This window comes from Cyphomyrmex costatus, unplaced genomic scaffold (assembly GCF_001594065.2).
Source record: "Cyphomyrmex costatus isolate MS0001 unplaced genomic scaffold, Ccosl1.0 scaffold960, whole genome shotgun sequence".
Lineage (NCBI taxonomy): Eukaryota > Metazoa > Arthropoda > Insecta > Hymenoptera > Formicidae > Cyphomyrmex > Cyphomyrmex costatus.
In genome coordinates, this window is record NW_017280551.1 from 30959 (window position 1) to 56345 (window position 25387).

The 25387-nt window shown below is 33.5% G+C and overlaps 3 protein-coding genes across 4 annotated transcripts in view; 1 reads left to right on the forward strand and 2 right to left on the reverse strand.

The window, feature by feature from the left end:
• Nucleotides 1-9701: 9701 nt before the first annotated feature.
• LOC108782020 (prolactin regulatory element-binding protein) lies at nucleotides 9702-12751 on the reverse strand. The gene is made up of 4 exons (XM_018550169.1): nucleotides 12561-12751; nucleotides 11779-12161; nucleotides 10635-11329; nucleotides 9702-10553 (listed from the first exon to the last, which is right to left on the reverse strand). Exons 1-4 carry the CDS (start codon nucleotides 12696-12698, stop codon nucleotides 10468-10470), a joined length of 1302 nt encoding a protein of 433 aa, XP_018405671.1. The 5' UTR covers nucleotides 12699-12751; the 3' UTR covers nucleotides 9702-10467.
• Nucleotides 12752-13131: 380 nt separating this feature from the next.
• Nucleotides 13132-16437, forward strand: ND-51 (NADH dehydrogenase (ubiquinone) 51 kDa subunit). Of its 2 annotated transcripts, XM_018550172.1 has the most exons (7): nucleotides 13132-13188; nucleotides 13371-13438; nucleotides 14134-14802; nucleotides 15140-15372; nucleotides 15438-15641; nucleotides 15835-16037; nucleotides 16105-16437. In XM_018550172.1, the coding sequence occupies exons 1-6, from the start codon at nucleotides 13140-13142 to the stop codon at nucleotides 16022-16024; spliced, it is 1413 nt and encodes a 470-aa protein (XP_018405674.1). In that variant the 5' UTR covers nucleotides 13132-13139; the 3' UTR covers nucleotides 16025-16037; nucleotides 16105-16437. The 2 variants fall into 2 exon arrangements, with proteins under 2 accessions (XP_018405674.1, XP_018405673.1); XM_018550171.1 differs by having other exon boundaries at nucleotides 15835-16437.
• Nucleotides 16438-22606: 6169 nt separating this feature from the next.
• LOC108782016 (RNA pseudouridylate synthase domain-containing protein 2) overlaps nucleotides 22607-25387 on the reverse strand; it is a 109922-nt gene continuing 107141 nt past the window's right edge. The window contains exons 6-7 of the mRNA XM_018550165.1: nucleotides 23779-23955; nucleotides 22607-23611 (exon numbers count right to left, since the gene is read on the reverse strand). Of these exons, the coding sequence (XP_018405667.1) occupies nucleotides 22829-23611; nucleotides 23779-23955 (960 nt within the window). The 3' untranslated portion in view covers nucleotides 22607-22828. The remainder of the gene's footprint in view (nucleotides 23612-23778; nucleotides 23956-25387) is intronic.

Here is a 25387-nt window from a genome sequence, read left to right on the forward strand (position 1 = left end):
TAATTAAATGAAATTATGCTGTCGAAAAGTCTCTGTTTGCTTTCATATTTTTACACTATCTGAACTAGTAGCGCACGCATGTACAATAAGTTGAAGTGAAATAAATATATGTTGTTTCATTTTAACTTGCATCGAATACACCCCACTGCAGAAAATGCAAATATAAAGAAAACAAATCTAGTGAATCTTATTTTAAGAACTCAATCCAAAAAATAGTTTTATTAAAATATGAAAAGATCTCATTATATACTGCCCCTTACATTCTATCTATGGTTTTTACTTATGAGAAATTGAATTCCGCCGTCTCCATCTAGTGACGGTGCTGCGTAATTGTTTACTATAGTAAATATTATAATAGTATTTATATAAGTTGATATCATAAAGAACTCTTTTAGAAGACATCTTATAGAACGACAACTTTTTGATATTAGTTCTAAAAAATTTTAACAAAGTCCTTAAAAAGTCATCTTAAAAAATTCTTTTTTTCAACAATGTTCACTAAATTTAATCTTTAAGTTACGATCAGAAACTATAATTTACAGTGATATCGTTTTTCGCACTCTTAAGCTGGCGGCACGATGCTTTTTTTCCTGCTGGATTGTTAGCTGGATTAATTACAATAGAATTTTGCCATCATATTGGCTACAGTGCTAACACCCAGGCAGCACATGGACAATGCTATCATCGCAGTCAATACAATTGCAAGGATTTAATCCAGCTAGTAATCCAATAGGAAAACAAGCATCGTATACTACCGACTTTACTGTTAAACATATTTTATTTTTAGTTATTCTTTTATAATAAAATAATCAGTAAAAGAGAAGAAAAAATACTAAAAAAGAGAAAAATACTAATAGAAAAATCTATAATTTATACAATGTGCTCTTTACTTATCTTCTTGCTATTCATTTCATTTTTTTTTACTTTTATTTTATATCTTTGTTTCATATCGCTTGAGATAAACGTTAACAAACTTCGTAAAAAGCAAGAATATGTGATAAAAATACGATTATCGATAAAACGATCATAAAAAAAAGCAAGGATAGAAAAGAAGAAACAAAAAGCAAAAACATATCATAAATTACACAAAATAATCAAAAGATAGCGTAAATATAAACACCAAACCATGAGTTCCAATTAAATTTGCCATTATTTATAAATAAGAAAACATTCAAATGCAATATTCGGTTATAATGCAGGAAATAAAACTACTAAATATATAACAAATAATTAATTAAATAGTTAACATAATATGAGTAAATTTAGGTTTTGTGAAACAATTGTAATAATTCCAATAAGAGTCGGCATGCACTAGATGAACATGTATGATATATGAGTACATTTATTACATAAGCAAATGGCAAATGGTAAAACCATTTACTTTTATGTTACTTATATAATAAATACACTTATACACGTATTCGTTTAAACTAAAGTGTCGGCTCCTATTAACATTATTACAATTTCATGATTTCAATAATTATACTTTCTAACGTGATATCAATTGTACGGTTAATAAATCAGTAACAACGGAGATACATCTTTTTTTTAATAACAATATGAAAATTTTAATATTAATTGACAAATGTGAGTAACACTGCAGATTTCTTTATGTATTCTTATGCGAATAAACTTTAATTTTTATAAGCTTACATTTGAATGTTTCAGCTCGCTTTGACGAGCTATCTACAGCGAAGTATAAATTCCAAATACAGAATTTCTATAAATGTATCTACGCTTACATTCTTTCTAGCACGCAACGTGTAAAACATCGAATTCCATAGGTTCTTGCTTATCATGTCAATCGATTTTTAGATTAAATAAACCCGTTGCTTATATATCTTTTTTTATCTCATCAAATGCTGAAAGAACTGACGTAGACATAAAGGTAGTTCTTGTACATATTAAGATACACTTGTTATATTCCACTCGTTCTATCCGTTCTTCAAAATATGTTGCTATCCAGCAGAAGTTACGCGATGTAACATAGTGATTTTGTCTGTTTATCATTGGGAAAAACAAGAATATAATAATTCATTTTATTATATTGTGTCATGTGTATCTCTTGTATCTATAATTGAATCACAATTTTATCAGAACTCTTGTTTCGCGGCTCTCTGTTGTTTAAATAATTGTTTTTAATATGTCCTTCTTAAAAAATTGTATTTATTGGCTAGTAGCTCTTGTTTTTCATTGAATTTTCTCAGAATATAATTTAAACAAAGAGTGGATTGAAAAATTTGTAATAATTTAAAAGTAGGTATCTCTAAATCCTTAATCACTAATATATTTTAACAATAAAAATTAATTAAAAATTTGTAAAGAAATAGTTATTAAAAATAACGCATCAGAAATAAATGTGACAAGACATAAATAACAAATTGCAATTATAAATAAAATCTCATTATATAATATTATACTAATAAGTGTAAATGAATTCTAATCGTGATGACAGCAATTGTTATTCATGCGATAAAAAAATGAAAATAAAAAAAGAAGATATACGTAAACAGAACACAAACCATCATGATATCGAAATGACATCAAAATGATTATATTAAAAGTAACTTTATAATCAGTTACGTCACGAGATTGAAAAGTAAGATTTATTTTAACATCATTTGACGTTATCGCAATTTTTTTGTTCCACTTGGGTACTTCTTGTATTAATATTTTTTTCTTTTAAGCAACCCGAGTCCATATTTTAAATTAAAGTTCCTTATTAAAGTCTGATAATTTGCATATAATCACTTTATGCGGCTCCATCATTAATGATAAAAGAAAATGTATTATACTAAATGTATTATAACAAATCTGCAGCTAGATAAGCAGGATTGCATAAACCACACAAACCAATAAAACAGTAAACGGATAATCTCACTAATTATTACCATCGAACTCGAAACTACCAGAAACGCGATACTCATATGATGCAATAGTACTTATGACGAAACAACCGGTGTTTTTGCGGCGAAAATATATCAATGCGGACAGTGTATTTAAAATTTTCTTGTCCTTACATTCCAAACTAAAAATCTGTTTTTGACTTTTAATTAAAAGAAAAATTAACCAGCTTTAAATCTCTGCATTTTTTGGAAAATATTTTATATATGCGCATATTAATTTTCCGATAAATCTATTTATCTATGTAAAATACATAATTTTAAGTATACATAATTAGAGATTAATTTAGATTATGAAGACTAATTGTGAAAGTACATTGAAAATATATTGTAATTATATTTATGTATATGTAATTAAACTAATCTGTACTTTCAAGAAACAATTATTTTTAATCTCATGTTGACATTTAAACACGATAAACGTTGACATTATAACAAACGCAAAAATTAACATTGAATTACAATTTTAATTAACATTATTATTTATTATTTCTTATATACTTTCTGTTGTCTTGATTGTCGGCTAATCTTATCCATAGAATTTGATCATAATTTTATTCTCATATTTTTTTTAAGATAGTTATCGCTTTCGGCTATTGCACTTTGAAATGTTGTGACATTGTCGTATTGTATTAGTTATCTCTTAAGTATATTTAGTGTCTGAATGGTGTGAAGAACGGTTCCGCAAGTAAGTTACTGCGATCGTTTCGGTGTATTAAGATAAATTGCTAGTTGGACCCACTACTCTGCAAGAACCGTTGCTCTATAATAAGTTACGGTTGATTGCGGATGCATTACTTGCTTAAAGCAGCAGGGGCCAACTACTTTTTCTAATTTGTAACACAATTTAACCATCTGGCTCAATATACAACGCTTGAAGCAGTTATACGTACTTTTTTATAATACTATAATATTAGGATAGAAAATTAAATCCTTCATATTTGCAATTTCCTTCTGTGTGTCGTTAAAATTTTCACCTATTACTTGTAATTGTTTACAATTTACGTTAATCTTTTTTAAAAGCAAATCTTTATTACAAAATATCGAAAACTAATTGCATTTTTACTGCAGTTAGTGTGCAAACCATAAAAGTTAATCATAAATCATTTGTTTGCGAAAATAAAATGTTAGACAGCCTATTTAAGGATTGTGAAATGAATACAACAGAAAAGAGACGTCAAAGGAACATAAACAAATTAAAAAACGGATTCATTAATCTTCCTTTCAAATAGCGACATCTCTTCAATATTTAAAACATGTTTGCTTCACTCTTTAAGTGATGTTGATAATAGTGACTAAGTTTTTGTTATATCTCGCCATAATCTTCTAAAAAAATTTTGTTAGTGCCAACGGTGAGAAAATTTCTTAGAATTTCTAATATAGTGGAGTTTTCACGATCAATTTTCAGGTTTAAGATTAAAAATAGTAGAGTAATTGATCTTTTCTCTCTTTCTACAGCTACAATTATATATTTTTTGCACAACCAAATTAATTTGCTAGTATACAGTTAAACAATCATTAAAATAAATTTTACATTGAGAAATATGATGAAATTTTTTTTTACAATAATTATTTCGACGATGTCGGAAATCTTTTTCCATTTTTAAGTTTATTTGGTTGTTGTAAAAATACCCTAAATTTAGATAAATATTTATTTGAATACTTTCAACTAAACATTTACTTACAATATATAAATATTTACGTAATAAAAAAATTTATTGTTAAATCAAATTAATGTTTTTGTAGCAAATAAACATATCTTTATATTTAAGAAATATTTAATTGATATAATTTAAATAAATATTTATTTTAATTTATGATATTTTTTCTGTGTACATACGATTTTAAATACTGTAGTATTTCTGCATTTGATGTATTATAAATTGAGAATGATCATGTTTATATTCATAATATCGAACACATATGTACATAAAAAAGGTATTTAAATCAATATTTAAAATTTTTAATATTTTAAAAATGGTCCATAAAATTCTAAAATAAAAGAAATTTTTGAACTGAAGTTGACATTTCTCTAAAAGAATATGTGGCTTAAAAAATATAATAAAAATGCTAATATAGACAAAAATTTGATTTTCTTCTTGATCTTATATTATAAATTTTAAACCATTTTCTTTAAAAAAAATATTAATATTATCGTTAATAAGAGATATATGAGGATGTAATAGAAGTCAATTAAAGCTCCAGGGTATACCGATTAAGTAATTTTTTTTCTAGAACGGAAACAAGAAATTAAAATTTTTATGTTACACACTACATAAAAAAATTTCATTTGTCACGTTTCTGCCCAAGGGAAAAATTTACACGATTGACTTCCAATTCAAGGGAAAAAATTCAAGGGAGAAATCCACGAGAAAATACACGATAACAATTTTTGCAACATATATTGAAATAAATAAGTAAAATATTATTACAAGGCTCTAAAGAAATAAATTATATATAATAATAGAAGTTAATAAAAGCCTACTAAATGTGCGTATATATAATAAATTATTTATTATTAAATATTAACAATAACTTGAACGTTTTAACATTATGATTTTTGTTATTCCTAGTAAATATAAAATAAATTATTTTATATTTACTGATAATGACAAATTATTATGGTCGAAATATTTGAAAATAATTTATTGTACACATACACATCAAATATTAGCTCTTATTGGATTCTTTTATTATTTTAAAATAAAAATGTTTTAATGAAACAACGTTTACAATCGATAGAATTACCTTGTGAAATACATCAAAAACAAAATTAATATTTCACCACTGTAATAACCGTCAAATTAATAATATATACATATAATAGAAAATATGAATTTTTTTTAAATTTCTCCCCAAAACGAAAAGATATTTTATAAACCTCTTATTAATTGCAAATGTTTTATTAAAAAGTATTTTTACATTTAAAGATAATTTCCAAAAATTTGTATAGTGTTTTATCGCTTTTTACAATCTGAATGTAGTGATCGTGAGTAAACAAAAGTTTTTAAAGACCTACTGTCAATTATTACTTAATATTTATTTTTATAAATAAATGTCAATTTTTTCACGCGGTTTAAGTATTTATAAATTATAAGTCAAGTTCCCCTATTATGAAATAATTATTTACATACCCGCGTATTTTATGTTAATTTTATAGATTATCTTTCTTTACCTTCTTCTTATATAGATGACGCCGATACATATTTAAATGATTCTCAAAACTATGTTTAAGATGTAAATTAATGTAAAATATATAACATTGCAAGTGATCATTGTTCTATTGCATATCATGTAAACAAATTAAAAGTTAAAAGATAGAAATGATCTACTTATGGTAAAAAAAAACAAATCTATCCATGTAATGTAACAAAATAATCACCATGCAGCGTAATATCCATCCTATCTAATTTGTTTTTACGTCATATTGTTAAAAAAATACACTAAGTTTTCTTCATGTGCTCATAATATTTTTTCTATCGTTATTTTAATCTTGATAATAAAATAATAAAATTTTTATCATCTTATTAAAAGCTTTAATGTTGTCAAAGTTCAAAGATTATATAAATAATACGCCGATCCAATGTCTATTACGTTAAAAATTTTATTGGCAGCATAAAATATTTATAAAATATTTAAAATATTTATAAAAATATTTTATAAATATTCTGTATTGTCTGAGAAAAAACTTTTGAACGTAATAATGGACGTTCGGCGTATCATTTACATACTCTTTGAACTTTGAGAACATTAAATTGTTATATACATAAGAAATCTGCATGATTAATTATCTTTTTTTATCTTTAACATTGACAGAGACGTGTCAAACAACATAAAAGAAAGAAAAATAATGAGTCGATACAGCATATATTAACATATTGTTGATTGCAAAATTGTCAATGCTTGATGCATACTATATACAAATATTAGCAAAAATGTTCAATCTTATTTTTCTATAATATAAATGAAAGTTTAAATAGGCTAAAATTAAAAAATTTAGTATAATAAAATAATCAATTTTTAAAAAAGTTATAAAAAATTTTGTTACTCAATCTTGATTATATTTAAATGCATTTGAGCGCATAACAGATACAATAAAAAAAAATATAGCATTAAAATTTTTAGTTTTTTAAAAATAAAATTAGATAAAACTATTATTAGCAAATGAATTATGATCAAGTAAAAAATGAGCAAATAAAACATATTTAGAGATAAATTGTTTTGGGGAAAATATTATAAATATCACTACCCCCAAAAAAATATTCGAAAAGAGCAATGAAATGATATAATACAAAATTTATACAAAGTTTGCATAAACGTTTATACATGCATCTTAGCGTAATTTAAATAGAAACACTTTTAATATCTTCTCTATCGTCAGAAAAGATATTACTAGTATTTATATTAATTAAAATAGACATATATTGACAATAATTACTATTATTCAATTACTACTATAATTGCTATCACATTAAATGCTATTATTACATTAAAAATGCCTCCAGCGTTTATGTCAATCTTTTATAACCAGATTTTTTGCTTGTAAAACAATTATATCAATAAATAAGAAAAACACTTAATTTATTAATTCATTAACATGCATTAATTCATTAAGATTTAAAAAATACAATATATGTGAGCCTCTCAAATCATATGGTTGTAAAGAGATATATTAAATTATTATTATAAGTATCTGGCATTTTATTTTCTTACATTAACTTATATATATTATGTTAAAATAAAAGCCTAGCTCTAATTGTAAATAGCATGTCCATTTTTATTACACTTCTTTATCCTAAAATCTTGAAATTAATTATATTAGTCAGTAAAAATAATCTATTTTGAGTGCATTCCGTTTTGCACTTACAACTTGTAAGCATTGTTTATCCTTATTTAAATTTAGATAAAAGGATAAGCTGATGCTTGCAGCATATATGTGAACTTGAAAATGGAACGTATCTTATGCATCCGCCATTTTTGCAAAGTTTTAATAACACCTATGTAATATAAGACATAATTATCATCAGTTTGACCTAAGAAAAAGAAACAAATGATATTTAGGTAATTTGTCTCTAAAAAAATAGTCGAATTAATATAAATATATAAAATATTCTTTTATACAAAGAAACAAAATAATCGCAAATTATTCAGTCAAATATTTTTATATAATAGTTCAAACTTTCTAAACAACATATCAATTATCTTTATATCTTCACTTTGAAGTCTTTAAACTGGTTGCTTTGATGTAAAAACAAAAATAATTTTTTCTGCATTGATCACTTCCGTAAACTCCTTTCACTCTTAGAATTACCTGCAAAAATATGTATATACAACATATTCATGATAGTATAAGGATATAAGAATAACTAAGTAAAAACAATTAATTTATCATAAATTAGCAAAAAACTATGTTACGATCCCAAATATTTTAAAAATAATAAATTCAAAGTTCTCTCTTTGAATTTAATGTTGTACTTAAATAACATATAATACGCAAAATCACGTAAATAAGTACAAAATAAATAAATCTCACCTCTCATTATGTTACTTTTTAAATATAATAAATAAATTGCAGTACTCACTGGAACAAAGAAACGTAGAATATAATTACGTTTCGATAAGTAATACAGAAGTATGGGTTGATTACACTGTTTATAACAAAATTTTTACGTTTTTTCAAATATCATAACTAAAAGTTGGACTTTTTCTGATCAATTATTAATTTCGCGAAAACACATTATACAAAATCTTATTATTAATATTCTTATTACTAATTAATCGTATTATTAATAAATAAACACTATATGTTTTCGCTCGATTATTATATAAAAAAATGCATGTCAATTGTCTGATTATTTTATCATTTATATGTTTGATGAATATGAATATTATGCATATTTTGATTTATAAATTCGTTAATGTTAATTCGCCTAAGCTATTAAATCTTTCCACACTTTGAGTTTTGAAATGGAAATATAACAATAACTTTGAATTTTATAATAATGCAATTTGATTAACATATGCATAATAAGAATTGGAGGAATTTAATTAATACACACAAAAGTGTTATAGAACATTTTATTTGATAAATTAATAAATTTTACACAATTGTATTTAATTCTGCTTTATTTTAAAAAATGATTATTAAACTTAAAATAGAAATACACCATCTGAATTTATTGTGTATTTTAACAGTAAAATAATTTTGTTTTAATAAATAAAATTAGAATATTTTTCACTTTTTAAATAATAATTTGAATAATTAAAGACTTACAATTGCGAGGTTATATTTCAACAATAGATATTAAAATTAAAATCTAATTCTTTATTAAGTTATTATATTTATAGCCAATATATTAAAAATTGCAAAACTGGTTTTAATAGGATACATTAATAATTCTTTCAATCCCATGATGAAACATATTTAATAGTTTATTATTATTTTGTAATGAAGTGGTCGGAACGCTTACAAATTCATTGCACAATCTTCCGCGAGCAGAAAAAATTCTACATATTATATATATATATATATCATATGTATATATATATAAAATATATATATAATATATATATCATATGTAGCTAATAATGGAGATTTATCTGAATAGAACTATACACACACATATATATGTATATAATTTTATTCGGATAAATCTCCATTATATATCAGATTTGCGAAAAATACACGTGCTCTAAAAATAAAGTTTTAGAAAGTGTCTAAATAAATAACGGTACTTATAAGCTCACTTTGCAAAATGTATTATAATAACAATTACTTGTGATCAGTACAGCGTCGATCATTACGAATATTTATCATTCGTGTATATACATGCTTTCAGAAGAAAGTAGAAGAAGACATATAATCAAGGAAAAATATACTAGTAGATGTCAATATTACATGATATAGCACATAAATGCGTTATGGATTTTCGTCTGTGACACGAAAGAGATAAAGAGTATGCTGTAAGTACGAGAAACGCATGTCTCGAATTACTTGTCATAAACGAAACCATTTAAGCGTACTCGTGCGGAAGAGAAACAATCGCTGTTTAAATCCCTTCCTTTTGCGCTAAAAATTGAAAATATCTATATGTACATCATGTACTAATGTGCTATTGGTGCAGCCCCGATTTGTTGGAAATATTCCAACATAATTTATTTATCACAGTAGCACCCCGACTGACGTCTCGTCTATATCTAAATCGCATAAACGCTTGCTGAAAAATCTGTATACTCTATCCGATGATTCAACTATCAAGATCAAATGGTAACCGCTAATTGAACCGAAAATATCTCTTATCCTAATGCATATTCACAGTTACACCTACGTTGTTTCGTAAGCTAATTATATCATACGTGTCGGACGAGATGCCGGTCAGCACCCGCTTTTACTCAGATAAACCTATGACTGTGTATGTAATGTTTTTGAGCAGCCACTGTTTATGAGTGAATCGTGCGTTGCATTTACTTTTAATCTCTCATACGCGAGGATAATTATCGGCTTAATATATAATTAGGAAAAAATAATGTCTTGCTTTATTGGCTTGGTCACGTATTTCGTGGGTCATATACCAAGATAACTGCAGAGAATAAACGCGCCACATATGCATAAAACTATTAATATAATGACAAACCAGAATGGCAGTGTGTCTGAAACGTTAAAAAACAAAGTTTCTTAGTTTTAATATATCCCAAAGGCAACTATCTATTTGTACGCAATAAGATACTTACGTCTAAATGGTATACTATGTATACAAATCCTGTTGTCCACAGAGATACTGACGACCGCAGTCTCCGTATTACTGGTAATCGCGGGGCCGTCTAGTTTCGTTGGCAAGAATTCTAGACCGGTAACAAACATGCTGTGCGCTCCAGGAACATGGAGTGCCTTCCTCAAGCTGAATGCCACAAATATATCAACGCTGCCGGAGAACATCGTACCGACAGCCACGAACTTACCATCATCAGAAACTGCCAGTGCTGACAATGCTTCCTTGTAAGAAGCAGATTTGGTGATGGCTCCAGTATGGACGTCCCACAATTGTAGAAAACTAGGATTTTTCGCCGCGACGGCGTTGGAAAGTACAAATAGATCGAGCTTTGTTTTATTCTCTGCCAATTTTCTGAATCGGCATCTTTTGTACATGTACTTCACGCTATCTGGCACTGTCCAAGTGAGCTCTTTATTTCTTGTACCATTATATACGTTCCACAAGAAGGCCTTTCCATCCTTAGCGATGCTCACCAACAGATTACCATCTGGACTAAAATCTAAGTCGTCTATTTCCTTTCCGTGCGCGTCAAGATCGTATAATTTGTGCAACTGTGGGAACTTCCATAATCTAACTCTACCGTCTGTGTCACCCGTGGCCATAGTCATTCCTTGCAAGCTCACCCTGACGACTCTTTGTAAAGGCTCACCATTTCTGTAAGTGCGAAAGTTCTTATTAGAAATTAATGTAATGCTTTTCGAAATATAATAAATAGATGCATTCCAAGATACTGAACTATGAAGGTCACCTTATTGGCAAGTTTGTGGGCAGGGAATATATCAACAAGAGGTTGTATTGATGTCATCGTAAATCCAAATTTGCTAATTAAGTAACAAAGATATCCATAGCTTTCTTTCTCGATTTCTTTCCTTGCACAACTTTCATGGTGACATTAAAAAAGAATAGGGATGAAGTAACCTTCATAGTTTAGTAATATTTAGTACATTCAGTATTATAAGTGCTCACTGAGTAACTGAGTAGACCAGTAAAATGTGATTAATTTTTACCTTTAAATCCAACCAATTACATCAAATTAGTACTTAGCCGTTAATAATTAAGCAGTTATAATACTAAATACATCTAATGCAGCAAAACTGTCTTACCCAAAAGCTGTCTGCACGCTATCAGCAGGCTTGAGTACTAACTGAAGCTTCTTGCTCTTAACATTTGAATTGTCATCTTTAATTTCTTCTATCCTCTCCACTGGTGAGTGAACATCTTCAACTTTTTCACTGTTCCTTCTATGCCTAAGGCCATCTTTATTAGCTGTTGTTGCTGGCCCTTTGATCAATTCGCCATTTTCTGAAGTTACTACTTTGGGATTTACATTGTACAGTTGACAATGACTCTCTTGACCAGCAACTATCCATGTCTTCTTGCCATTGTTATGTGAAGCACAATTCATGACCACGCTGGGACCAGTCTCATGCCTGGTAACTTCTTCGGCAACAAAATGTACACCATTGTGTGACAATTCAAAAATTTCCTGTAATAACAAACTGGACTTTAAATAGTTGCATTTAAATGGTATCTTTTTTAAAATCCTAAATAAAAAAAAGAAAATTTTATGAAAAAAAAAACAGAAGCTAAATTCCAGATAGCTAAATAAAAAATAGATATTACAAAATGTCTGTTATAAATTTTTTCGGTAGAATACTAGCAGAAAGTTTATTATATATAACAGAATCTGCTAATGGAGTATAATTATATATAACAGAAATCTACCATCAAATATTAAATTTAACAGAATCTACTAGTAAAATAGAAGATAAAATTTGTGTGTACACCATTTTGCAATTATATTAAATGATTCATAATCCATTTAAATAGTCACAAACTGACAGATTCAATAGGCAATCTGTTGGCAGAGATAGGAGAAACTCACAAATCCATTAGCAATGCCAGTCTTGGAGGAGCCGCCTCCGCCGCCCACCAGAATGTGCCTGCTGGTAAGCATCTGCAGCGTATACAGAGGGAAGTTCACCCTGGCCAGGAGGCCGCCTTTATTCCTCCTGGAAGGCATGACGCGGCAGATCTCACTTAAACGGGGACACGCGGTTCACGTCAGTTCACGTGTCACCATCGCAAGACGCAGACGACACGGGCGACCCGCAGACTTTGCGCAACAAAATAGCGGAGGTACACGTATTCACTCGGAACGCGCGGTTGAGGTGGGTTCAACGCTCCATTGTAAGATCGCGCTGTGGCAGAGAGAAACTTGTGAGAGCGCGATTTTCCCGGCCTTTGGTTTTGAGTCCATTTCACCGTAATTAGTCAATTTTACTAAACAGCAAATATGATTAGTCAATTAACGGCTGATTAAGTAACTGACGTTGGTGAAATCAGTTCTTTTTCATGAAATGCTCCAATCCTGTATACCAACGTATAGAGCCGCGATCTTACCGGTTGAGAATACTGAGAAAATTCTCAATTGCGCCACTTGAGGGAATCCAAGTTCCGCAAAATGGCGAGTGCCATAGTGCGCTGTTTTCAGATTCCGAGGAGACAATTGGGTAAGTTTTAAGTATCCCCTTGTTACTGCAGCTACGCGAGTTGTCTTGAATCACAAATAAACCATTCGCGACGAAACGGCGAGCAAACATTATCCCACACGTCTTCGAAAGCAGTTTTCCGCTCATTGCAATAAGTTTATGAGGTTATGTAATTAAATAAATTTGCACACTTATATTTAAAGGTCTCCTCGGATCGAGTTTAAGCAGCCAGCAGCAGAGAACACTCGCTGATGCTGCTCCGGAAGGAAAGGTGAGGGTGTTTCTCAACAATCTCAGCACCTGCTCATGTTTAGTACCCCTCCTTCTCCTTTATTCCAAAGCTTGACGTGTCTTCTGCTTCAAGTCAGTTAAAGTGAACATGATCAATAAGGCTGCGTTGAGTAAAAAAAAGCAACTTAATAACTCTTGTAAGAGTCTTATATATGATTGGATTATATATTTAAATCCAGTAGAGAAATATAAAAGCAAGAATTAATTGTGTTCAAGAATTTTATAATATATAGTTGTAAACAGGGTTGTACTATGTATTTCAAGATTATGTTTACGTAGAATTTTCACATATTGTTTATGTTAAGTTTATGATTCTTTTCCATGTAGACAATACAAGCAATGTAAAATATAGAAATTATTATTTGACACACAATGCAAAAAAAATAATCAAGTTTTATGATTGTCAATGCATCTGACTTCAGTATTTTTTAAGAAATAAAAATATATAATATATAAGTAAGACAGAAACTCTAGTACTATCTAGTATAATGCCAAAGGATATAGGCTTTGATAATTCCTAGATTATTTACATGGATGATTGTTCTATAGTGTAAATTGTATAAACATAGATGTAGATTATTATATTTTATGTATAAACACACAATCCTGGTTCCATGCTTTTTCTGTTAAATGCAGTCATTAATGCCATATTATTAATGTTTTTTCCTTTTTTAGAAACAAGGAAGCCCTCTGGCTGATGAGGACCGCATTTTCACGAACTTGTATGGCAGACATGATTGGCGACTGAAAGGTGCCATGAGCCGTGGCGACTGGTACAAGACCAAGGAAATAATAGAAAAAGGCGCCGATTGGATCATCAATGAGGTCAAAATTTCTGGCCTAAGAGGTCGTGGTGGAGCCGGCTTTCCCTCTGGAATGAAGTGGTCCTTCATGAATAAACCATCTGATGGTCGGCCCAAATACCTGGTGGTCAATGGCGATGAGGGTGAGCCAGGGACGTGCAAGGATCGTGAAATCCTGCGTCATGATCCACATAAGCTTGTGGAGGGCTGCCTAATCGCCGGTCGCGCTATGGGAGCCTGCGCAGCTTACATCTACATACGCGGTGAATTTTACAACGAGGCATCCAACATGCAAGTTGCGATAGCCGAGGCTTACCAGGCTGGTTTAATTGGAAAGAACGCCTGCAACTCTGGCTATGATTTTGACATCTTTGTACAACGAGGAGCAGGTGCATACATCTGTGGTGAGGAGACCGCTCTTATAGAATCAATTGAGGGGAAACAGGGAAAACCGAGATTAAAACCACCATTCCCAGCTGACGTCGGTGTGTTTGGATGCCCCACGACTGTCACCAACGTCGAAACCGTAGCAGTAGCGCCTGTAAGTGTTCTGATGTATTTTTTTCTTTTATATTTTATTTTATTTTTATCTTTTTTCTTTTTTATTTTATGAGGTTAAAAAGACCATCGGCTGTGTTCCAAAATTTACTAAAAATCTATAGTGCGCATAACGTAAACTATAAATTTTCAATAAATTTTGGAACGCAGCCAAAAGAAAGGAGTAAAAATAAAAAAATGTATATTTAATTAATTTTATTAAATATACATATATTTTATTCATTTAACATTTTTTATTTGTTTGTTTATTTTAATCTTTGTATTTGTTAATACAAGGCCACTTTTTAAAATTATTTTTTCTCATTGAAAATATTTAACAGACAATCTGTCGCCGAGGTGGAGCATGGTTTGCCTCGTTTGGACGTCCACGCAATCACGGAACCAAGCTCTATAACATCTCCGGGCATGTGAACAATCCGTGTACTGTCGAAGAAGAAATGTCCATTCCTCTGAAAGAGCTGATCGAGAGGCACGCGGGAGGTGTAATCGGAGGATGGGACAATTTATTAGGTGTTATTCCCGGTGGCTCTTCGACTCCCGTCATTCCTAAGAGGTAAATAAACAGATTATTATCCAACAATTTGATTTCGTTCCAAAAGTTACAGTTAAAAATTTTAGCGTGTGCGACACTGTCTTACTGGACTTCGACGATCTCATCAGAGTACAGAGCTCATTTGGCACGGCCGCGGTAATCGTGATGAATAAACAGACTGACATAATCAAGGCTATCGCTCGTTTGATAAGTTTCTACAAGCATGAATCCTGCGGTCAGTGCACGCCTTGCCGCGAAGGTATCAGTTGGATGTACAAAATACTAAAAAGGTAAGAATTAATAATTTATCGTACATAAAAACATATTATCCAATAATATTTTGAAACTTTCATAGTACTTTTAATATAGAAGCTATGTGTTTCGCGGGTTATCTTCGTGTCTATATTCGCCAATGTTTGATAAACGTTCGTAAAACATTGCTTCTATATTATTATTTGATTTTATAATAATTTTTTTTCGTAGATTTGTCGATGGTAACGCCGAGATACACGAGATAGACATGCTGTGGGAACTTACGAAACAAATAGAATTGCACACAATATGTGCTTTAGCAGACGGCGCTGCGTGGCCTGTACAGGGTCTGATCAGGCATTTTAGACCGGAAATCGAAGCGCGCATGAACGAACAGAAACGAGCGACATCGCAAAGTTGAGATAAAACCGGAGGTTAGAGAGAATATAACATGAAGAGCTATTTAGAACAATCCCTGTAAAATTTTATATTTATTTTCAGTGTATATAAATGAATATAAATGTGGTAGTCACGATTTTTCTGTAATAATGTTCTTCGAACCCGGGCTGACATCCACCCTGGAAGTTCGACTAATAAAAGAACATAAGAGAAAAACTTGATTATACACGTGTAGATTTTAAGTATTCCTTGGAAAGATCGAACGTTAAACGAAATTAAATCGGAAGTCTCATAATGTTTAACGTTTATGAAGAAAAGTAGAATCAGCGAAGCAAAGTGCTTTGAAGCGAAAGTTCGTCTAATGATAGTCATTCACCGCTGAAAACTAGGAAGAGTAATCTATTTGGAGTGCAAAATAAAAATTGATTCAATATATGGTAGACTTTCTATTATATTAAGAAATTTAGTTCTACATATATGTGTGTGGATTGCAAACGATCCTATCTTACCTTTTCAAAAATAACACTCTTGAAGAGAAATGGCGACACGAAAATATGCAAATCTGTAAGATTTTGAAAAAAGTAAATAACATCGGAGAGAAAGGATCGTGTGTGCGAAAAAATATAAGAAAATTCGATTTATATCCTCGAATATTGGCCGAGTTTACTTAGAGCCATGTAAGACTAACATTTACCTCCTGCGTTTTCTTATGCAAATGGTATACACTCTCGGTTATGCGGTTTTCATAGGAATTACGTTACATTTTACATTGCGGGCTCTCGAAGAGCTCGTCGTGAATTATAGTAATGACATCGACGATGTATTACATACACGAAATAAATGACACGGCTATTGAATGGAATATTTCTGCCGAACATCACGGTGTTCGGAATGAAACGAGTGTCGAACTTCCTGTTCATGAATCATGCATACGATTGAAGTAACGCGAACCGTGCTACTATCTCGAAGTGAAACGTAAGACTGGGTACATTCGAAGACAAGAATATTCGCCGCAGTTTTATCGAACGATATTTTGCATTTATTCGTTCATCATACAAGAGAATTCGCTAGCACTAAATGTTCCGCCGGCTACAGTACGGATAATAATGTGACTTTAGATATACGGTACAATGTGCGTATACAATACATATATACAAAAGCACGTTCGCTCGTTCCGCATACTGATTGCGTCTGCTCTCCCTGTCTCTCGTTCTCTCGCACTCTCTTTCGTTCTCTCCCGCTCTCTCGCTCCCTTCTCTCTTTTCGCGCCACTAAGGTCGGAACTGTCTTTTTCGCGGTTTCTCGAATTATCGTTAGTTACTTAAATAATAGATTTAAGCTAGCCATTACATTCTCGGGGTAGTTCGCCGAAGGAGACGAGCTGTCCCGGTTGTGTTAGTAAGCGCACACACTGTCTTTTATGATAGGTCCGTTTGTGTTACGTTACCTCCATTCTCTTCCTATGTATACATATATTTATATTATCTATACGAAATCCACATTTCATTCCATTGCGCATCAGATATTACATTCCCCTTCATTTTCGCTTCTCCTTTATTCTTAACTCGCGGGCAGTGATGGCAGGATCGATTTATATCCCAAGTGCTCGCTCCAAATTGAAAAAATATCTAGGCACCATACTAACGACGCACATTTTCCTCGAATATTTTTAGGCACTAACATATCGCATAGTATTATATAGCATACAGCGTTAAGCCTTAAGTACTTTGAAAAAGGATAATTCTTTCAATGGTCGTATCTTGATCCCATCGAGTGTCCAGTTTTTTAAAAAGGATCTGTCAAGTAATAGCTCGCCAGCTCTAAAAGCAGTCGTTCCTAAGGCTCTCACGCTTTCGTTTCTAAACTAAAACGGGAAGCTATTCTAAAGGTATACTTAGCAAACACACAATTTCCGACCATACTAAATGTAAGTTAACAGCGTATACGCGGCAGTACGAACTTAATTTAATTTAAATCTCGTTGATACGGCATATCGTAGCATAATAATCGTAGGTCATAGCACTTGTGTCGTCGGAGATCATCCCTCGGCAAACATCCAGACACGGTCGCACGTGAATTGGCCCCGTTAGAAAAGAGATGTATGTTGGATTATGACGTTAAGAGTCAAAAAGTCGCTAATTTCATCGGAAGGCATAGTAATCTGATGCATCCGCCGCGTCTGTAACTTCGCCCATATCGTTTCTGGATCACTTCCCATCACTGCTCACGACGACTTAACGGTCTCTCGACGCTAAAATACAGGCTCTGTAGCCCGCGTCATACGCGAAGCGTGTTTTTGTTACTCGGCCGCCGCTGTCTGCTGCTCTTGTGCACACGTTTGTGCCGCGTGTTATCGCATCGAATGACGCAAAACAGGCCCCGTATGCGTGTACGAGAGCTTCTTCGACGTCGTACAGGACAAGCGCGTGTACAGCACGATCGTACTGAAATATAATAAAAAGCTCATGTTGAATAGCAGCAACAACAATAGTTGCTATCCATTTATATTTACGCAAGTGTACTAAAATCATGTGAGTATTTTATACTGAAATAATGACGTTATTACTTGCTCACTGGTGACGAAGTTATTTCAAGCTTAATAATACAAGTTTATAATCTCACTTATAATGTGAATTAACAAGACTCACGTGCCCATTTCTACCAATGCAGTTTAATTTTATTCTTTATTTAATTAACTCTTATTTTTCTAGTTCTTGAAATTAAAAAAAGAATGAAAAATAAGTTGAGTCGAGATTAAAATTGATCTACATTGGTAGAAATGGATATTAGTAAAGCATATGGTCTCGAGCTGATGTAAATAACAACTGGTTGTAGGTAAAAATTCAGTGTCCAAACTTGAATTTCATTTGTTAGAATGAAAAGGTATTCAACTACGACGTCATAATTATATCTGAGTTTTGATGTAAATGGAAACTAATTTCTGTGATGGCGTATAGATTAACGGCGAACAGGAGCAGCTTGCAAGCTGATGGAGTTTCAAGATGCACACGCTTCGCGTGTCTTTTGCAGCCTCTCGAAGACGTACGGAGACGAGAGAACGCGACGACTCGTATTAAAATAAAATTGTAGCACGTTTTGCTCTCATATTTTTCACTCTTGCTCGGATTGTACTTGTTGCGAAACACCTAGCACACAGAAAAATACTTACTGTACAAGTAATAATTATTTATGTTTCAAGTATTTCAAATATGTATATATCCGCAAATCTATCATAGTTCATCACAAGCGTCAAATTTCTTCAAAATATATTCTGAATTCTATTAAGTTTAATATTCAATCATATTTTATTAAATTAAAACAAATTCGATTTGCTTATTACGAGTGTATAAAGTCATTTCTTCGATTAGTTTTACAATATTTTTCAAAAGAAAATTAATTTTTGTTTTGAGTACATAATAATGAATATCTAAATTTATGATAAGTCTATCTTAAGATTATTATCAAGAAAATATTCTTTATTAGAGATAACATCATTACTTAAAAGGAAGTGACAACAGAGTGATATTTTTCTGTGTGTATTCTTCTCTTTGACCCGACCGCGCGGTAGGATCACGCTTATCTCGAGATATTCCGTCGACCTCGAGAAAAGGTACGTTATGCACGATATGATTGAAAGCTCGCTGGTCGTACGCTCTTTGGCATGATCATTGGCTGTCTTCCGGCAAGATCACGCTTATTGTTGGAGAACCCTGCCGCTGGACTTACGCCACCGCGCACAGATTCCCCACCTTAAATATCTGCCATAAAAATAGACGCACCTCTATCGCAGTTTCTGTACGTCAGCCCCCTACCTATGCCATTTCGGAGGATACATCTCCTTCTTCTATTCCTCCTCTTTCTCCCCGTCGTTCTGATTTCAAAGAGTCTATTCTCGAAACTGTGCGAAAGCATTTCGCGCACGTGTGAATGGAAATCGGACCACTGTCCTCAATGAGAACGTGGTTTTATCGTCGTAGGAAATAATGCCGATTACCATACGTGATGGCCACAGTTTCGAGGATCGCACTCGATATTCTACGAAGAACTTGGCGAACTTGGCGCGTTAGGAAACTGACGAGTCTACCGATGTCTACCAATGTAGATTAACTTTAATCTCGGTTCAACTTGTTCTTCATTTTTTTTTAAATTCTTAGAACTAGAAAGTTTTTTTGAAAAGTTGGTTGAACCGAAATTAAAACTGAACTACAAGTAATAGAAACCGGCATAGTAATAGAGACAGGGCCGGCGAAGTAAATTTTTCACATGTGTGGAATAGTCAACGGACGAGAGGATCTTTTTAGAGTTAAATTTAAATAAATAAATATATATATGTATATATATTCGTCCATTTCTACATCAAATGTAGCCCTTTGCCATATTTGATTGGTCGCCCAGAGGAGAAACAAGAAATATTCCGCCAAGAGCCAATAGAGCGCGCAGCATTGTTCATTAAGGTATCGTCAATAAAAATCCAATAAATTACTCGTTAAAAATTTATGCTAGATGTAGCTCAACATGTGTGAAAATTCAACACGTGCCAAATTCACATGTCTAGAGCACTCCACCACTCTATACACAGTTCGTCGGCCCTGAACAGAGATACCACATCGGAGAGTTAATAGCATTAATATACATATGTATATATTTTTCTCTTTCCCTTTCGTTTGACATTTAATCTTTCACAATAAGTATATTAGCGATACATAACTACTATTCGATAATACGAAAATCGCAGGGCTTCGTTGAAATTGTTCCAAAGCCGGAGTCGTCGAGGATAAATTTATCTCCCAGTTATAGCTGACTTCTGTCAAGCCAAAGTACTGAGGTGGATTTGATGCCAAAAGCAACACTGCTTGCCGAATATAATCGATATCGCCTGTTCACTTCCGTCCGCTCGAAGTCAATTTCAAAGTCAAATTCGAAGCCATGACGATGATTTACCGAGAACGTCTCTCGAGAACGCTGATCGAGTGCGAAACGTCATATACTACCGCTACTTCGCGCGCCGTCGTTTATTCTTAGATGATAAGACACTGCTTCTGCAAAATGCTGGAATTTTGAGAAATGGATCAAACGGTATCTCTCGTGAATCAAAATGTTCCGTAAGATTGGAGAGTAACAGTCGCGCCGAGCCGGACGACTTCTCGCGGCCATAGAAAATAGACGAGAGATCCATTGCTTTCCACGTTTCTATGTACGTCATAAATCAAGATGAATGATACGATCCATCGGAATACCATGCCACCTCCGACAGATGCATCAATCTTCTCTAACATGTTAGGGGTACCTTGCTCCAATGGCAGTGACTTTTTGACCGCTGCTGCTTATAAAAGCGGTCGAGACTATCGTGTTTTTCAAAACATATATTTGTCTCAGTCTGCTAGAGCGTTCGCGCAAATGATTTTTGTATATAATATCTACAATTTCTGCGCGTTAAATATCATTTGTATTACAATTGAACAAAAATTATTCAATAATCATATTTTTCCATATCACAATTTAAAATAAAAATAGAATTGTCTTTCATTTTTGCTACTTCGCTATGTGCGGCTGCATTTTTACTGTTAAACATTTTGATCGACAAATATCGCGGTATATAATCACAGATTGCCTATGTTTATTACAATATATCTTTCTGATAGCAAAAAAATCATATTTATTATTAATTTGAAAGCTACAACGAAGTCCTGCGACTTTTAAGATCCACATCAATCAACCAACCATGCAAGAACATTCTTACGGCTGTTACGCGGAGAGAAACGATCGTAGGAACAATCACATTGCATTACGACATCTCGGCGTAACTTTACTACGTAACGAGAGGCATGTCACTCATGAGTCAACAGTTTTTAATTAACGTTAGTAATCAAAATAGAATCAAATGCAAATTATAATGACATACATGTAATCGTATGAATAACGTATCAGTAGAATCAGTGAAAATAAAAAATGTGAGTCAACGCGAGTAGACGCGAGTCAATGCGAGTCGTAGTCTGGCGCTTCATTATTTTAAAACACACGCTTAAAATCGCTTGAAATCGATTGCAATCGTTTGTTAATGTTTATATGATTTGCTTTGACTCAAAAGAGTGACATGCCCCTCGCTGCATAACTGTACAAGGCGCTCCAGGTTTGCTCGAAGGAAACATGATTGAGAAACCCAGAAAATTGCTGCGGTGAGACAAAAATAACAATAATGATGATCTGATTTATTAACTGGCTCCCGAAATCGGGACAGCTTTGCGGTAATAGGATTGGTAACAACGGTTGTCTTTTGTCGCTATGATTAATCCGCATAATAACGTCGCGTCTCGGATCGTTTCCCGCTTAAAATCGGCCGCATGAGGGATTTGCGCGAGACTCTGCCAGAAATATATAACGAAACGAGAACGCACGTGATGGGCGAACTTGTCGCGAGAGAACGAGTGAATTTCTGCGCGTAAACGGCAACCCATCGGAATCGCTTCGCTTCACGATAACGCCAAGTTGTCGCTTACGTATCGACGACGAGTTTGCAGAAATGTAAATATCGAGCGACGTGAGATTGTTCCAGCAATCTCCATTTCTCTCTCGGACCGTAGCATCCCGGAAAGTTCGACGGCCAAGTTGTAGGGGGATGCACGTTTGTTTGCTACTGTGTGTATATGTCTGCATGTATGCGTATTCGTCTACATGTAGTTGCTTGCGTACGATGGTCAAAATCGCTCATTGGCGGATGGAAGGCACGGGGTAAGGATATCAAAAAAGGGAGTTGAGACTCGATGACGACAACAATGACTGCTCGCCAAAGAATCCGCGCGGATCGTCTTCGATCACGTCGTCCGAACTATCGATCGTCGCCGGTCCAATCGCTCGCCGCCCATGCAGGCAACGGCGTTTCGTACTCCCATCCCGGGCCGCAGTAACGCCACGCGTGCAGATACATCACCAGATCTGACGGCTTCGGGTCCCTGTATTTGACTTTGCACTCGTAGCAGTGCGGATCAACGGTGACCTTGTCGTTAGCGAAAGTGGAATCCGGCGGTTCCGAGCCTGTTTGCGTTCCCACGGTGACCTTGAGGGATTCCTGCTGCGGCTGCTGTTGCTGTTGCGGTTGCTGTTGTTGATCGTCCTCAACCAGACCCGGGGTGGATGACGGCGAGGAGCCGTTGTCCTTGTCGCTTCCGGAGCCCAGCATGCGCTCTTCCAATTCCAGCTTCGGCTTGAACAGGCTCATATCAGAATCGCCGTCCATACCGAGCCAATTCTCGGCGTTGTGAATGCTGATAAGATCCCGCACGAGCTCCTCGTCGGTCTTGCCGATATTACCGCCTTTTCCCTTGTGCGGGCCAAAGACCACGTGATTGTAGAGAGGATCGTTCACCACGGGATAGCCGAGGTACTGCAGATGCACGCGGATCTGGTGCATGCGTCCAGTCTGTGGCTTGCACAGCACTACCGACGATTTACCATTGTAGCTGAGACGCTTGAAGCGGGTGACGCAATCTTTGCCTTTCTCGGAGACCTTACAAACGCCGATCTTGTAGGAGACGACTTCGATTGGCTCCGAACAGATCACTTCCTCCTCGGGGAACTCACCCTCCACTCGGCACACATACTGTTTGTGGACCTGAAATGTGGAGATACGACATACAACATACGGAACGATTACAGTCGTCGTATATTCGTACGCCAATGTAAGCGTCTCCGTCATTTAACGATGAACGAGCGACGCCAGCTGCACGTCTATGTTTTTTTTTCTCGCATATACCAAAGACGTACGCTTATGCAACCAACCTGTCGATTTCTTATTTGGTGCTCCATCTGCCTCGCCTTCTTCGGCGTTCTACCGAATAAGAGAATGCCGCTGGTCAACCGATCCAGCCTGTGAATAGTTCTGAGATTCTTCAAGTTGTACTCCTTCGCCAGGATGAAAACCACGGTGTTGTGCCGATAACGACCGCATGGATGAACCTGCAAACAGAGATCAAATGATTTTATTTTCGTTTCTTTGTGCTCTGCTTACATCTGATACTCTTGAAGTGTGCTAAGAGAAGGTCTAATCTATAAGAATCCAAGAGTTATCTAAATACTAGAAAAGAAAAAATCGAGACAATCTATGTACCTAACTTCGTCCTACTCTAAGAGAAAAGTTTTTGTATTTGTAACTATATTATTTGTATTGTGACTATACAATTACATGTTATCATAATTATAGTATGGGTACTGCTATTATTAGTAATAATAACTAAATGAAAAGTTTATGAAATACGGAAGCGACCCTAGATGCCTCGCGAACTTATAAATTATAGTAATTGCAATTATAGTTATTATTATAATAACAATGTAGTTATTATAATTTTTACAGTAACAATAACTATAATTGCAATTGTATCACAATTTAACCGTAATTTCAGTGACTTCGCAAGCTAAGCATCTAGAATTACTCGTTCCGTATTGCACGCTAAACTTCTCATAAAGTAACCAGAATATCTTCAGGAAATGAGATGTGGACGGTAAATTTACGGAGCTTACACTACTTAATGAATGTACTCAGTGCCTATCGGCATATGGCCAATGTAAATTCGATGTAGGCACAACACACGTAACACATACACACAACGCACACATTACGTTCATACGTGTACGCATTCACGCAAGAGCGATCGACCCATTTCTCCTGGCAAATTCGGGACAAAAAGCACTCACGTTTACAAAGGAAGGTCGATTCATCGTTTTGAATCGGTATAGCACAGGAACGACGAGCTTTATGCATTCCGGCCGACAATGCGGATTTGTAGGTATACAACGACCGGCTGGCTGACTAGCTGGCGGATCGTATCGGACTCTTCCTGGCTCGATAAGTCCGCGCGTCTATCAGTACCACAGTGCACGTATGCACAATAATGCACGTCGGCTATCAAACGCCCCCAGCGACTCGGCGAACCGCTACAATAATCCGACGATCGAAGATACTTTTCTATTCGCCGCCGCAAGAATTTCACACCTCCCGTGTATTCCTCTCCGTCATAAAATAAATTTCGAGAATTTCGAGCAAGCGAACGAATCCCAAATTTTTAACAATTTTATCGTACGCGCAACCAGTTTTTCTGGTGTAAAACTTTGTTACGTAACATCCAAAAATGTATAACTAAATCTATCTTCTCCGACATTGCACTATTAAATTTATAATATCAAATTACACTCATTTTACGTTATTTTTTTTTTTATCATTTCTACTATAGATCGATACTACTTCTACTCAATAAGCGGTTCATTTATTACTAAAGTAATTGCATTAAATAATTTAACTCAAACAAATATAATAAATCGCACTAATTTTGTGCACTCAGAAAAAAATGTTTATTTAACTGAATTAATTTAATTAAATGAACAATTTTTTTAG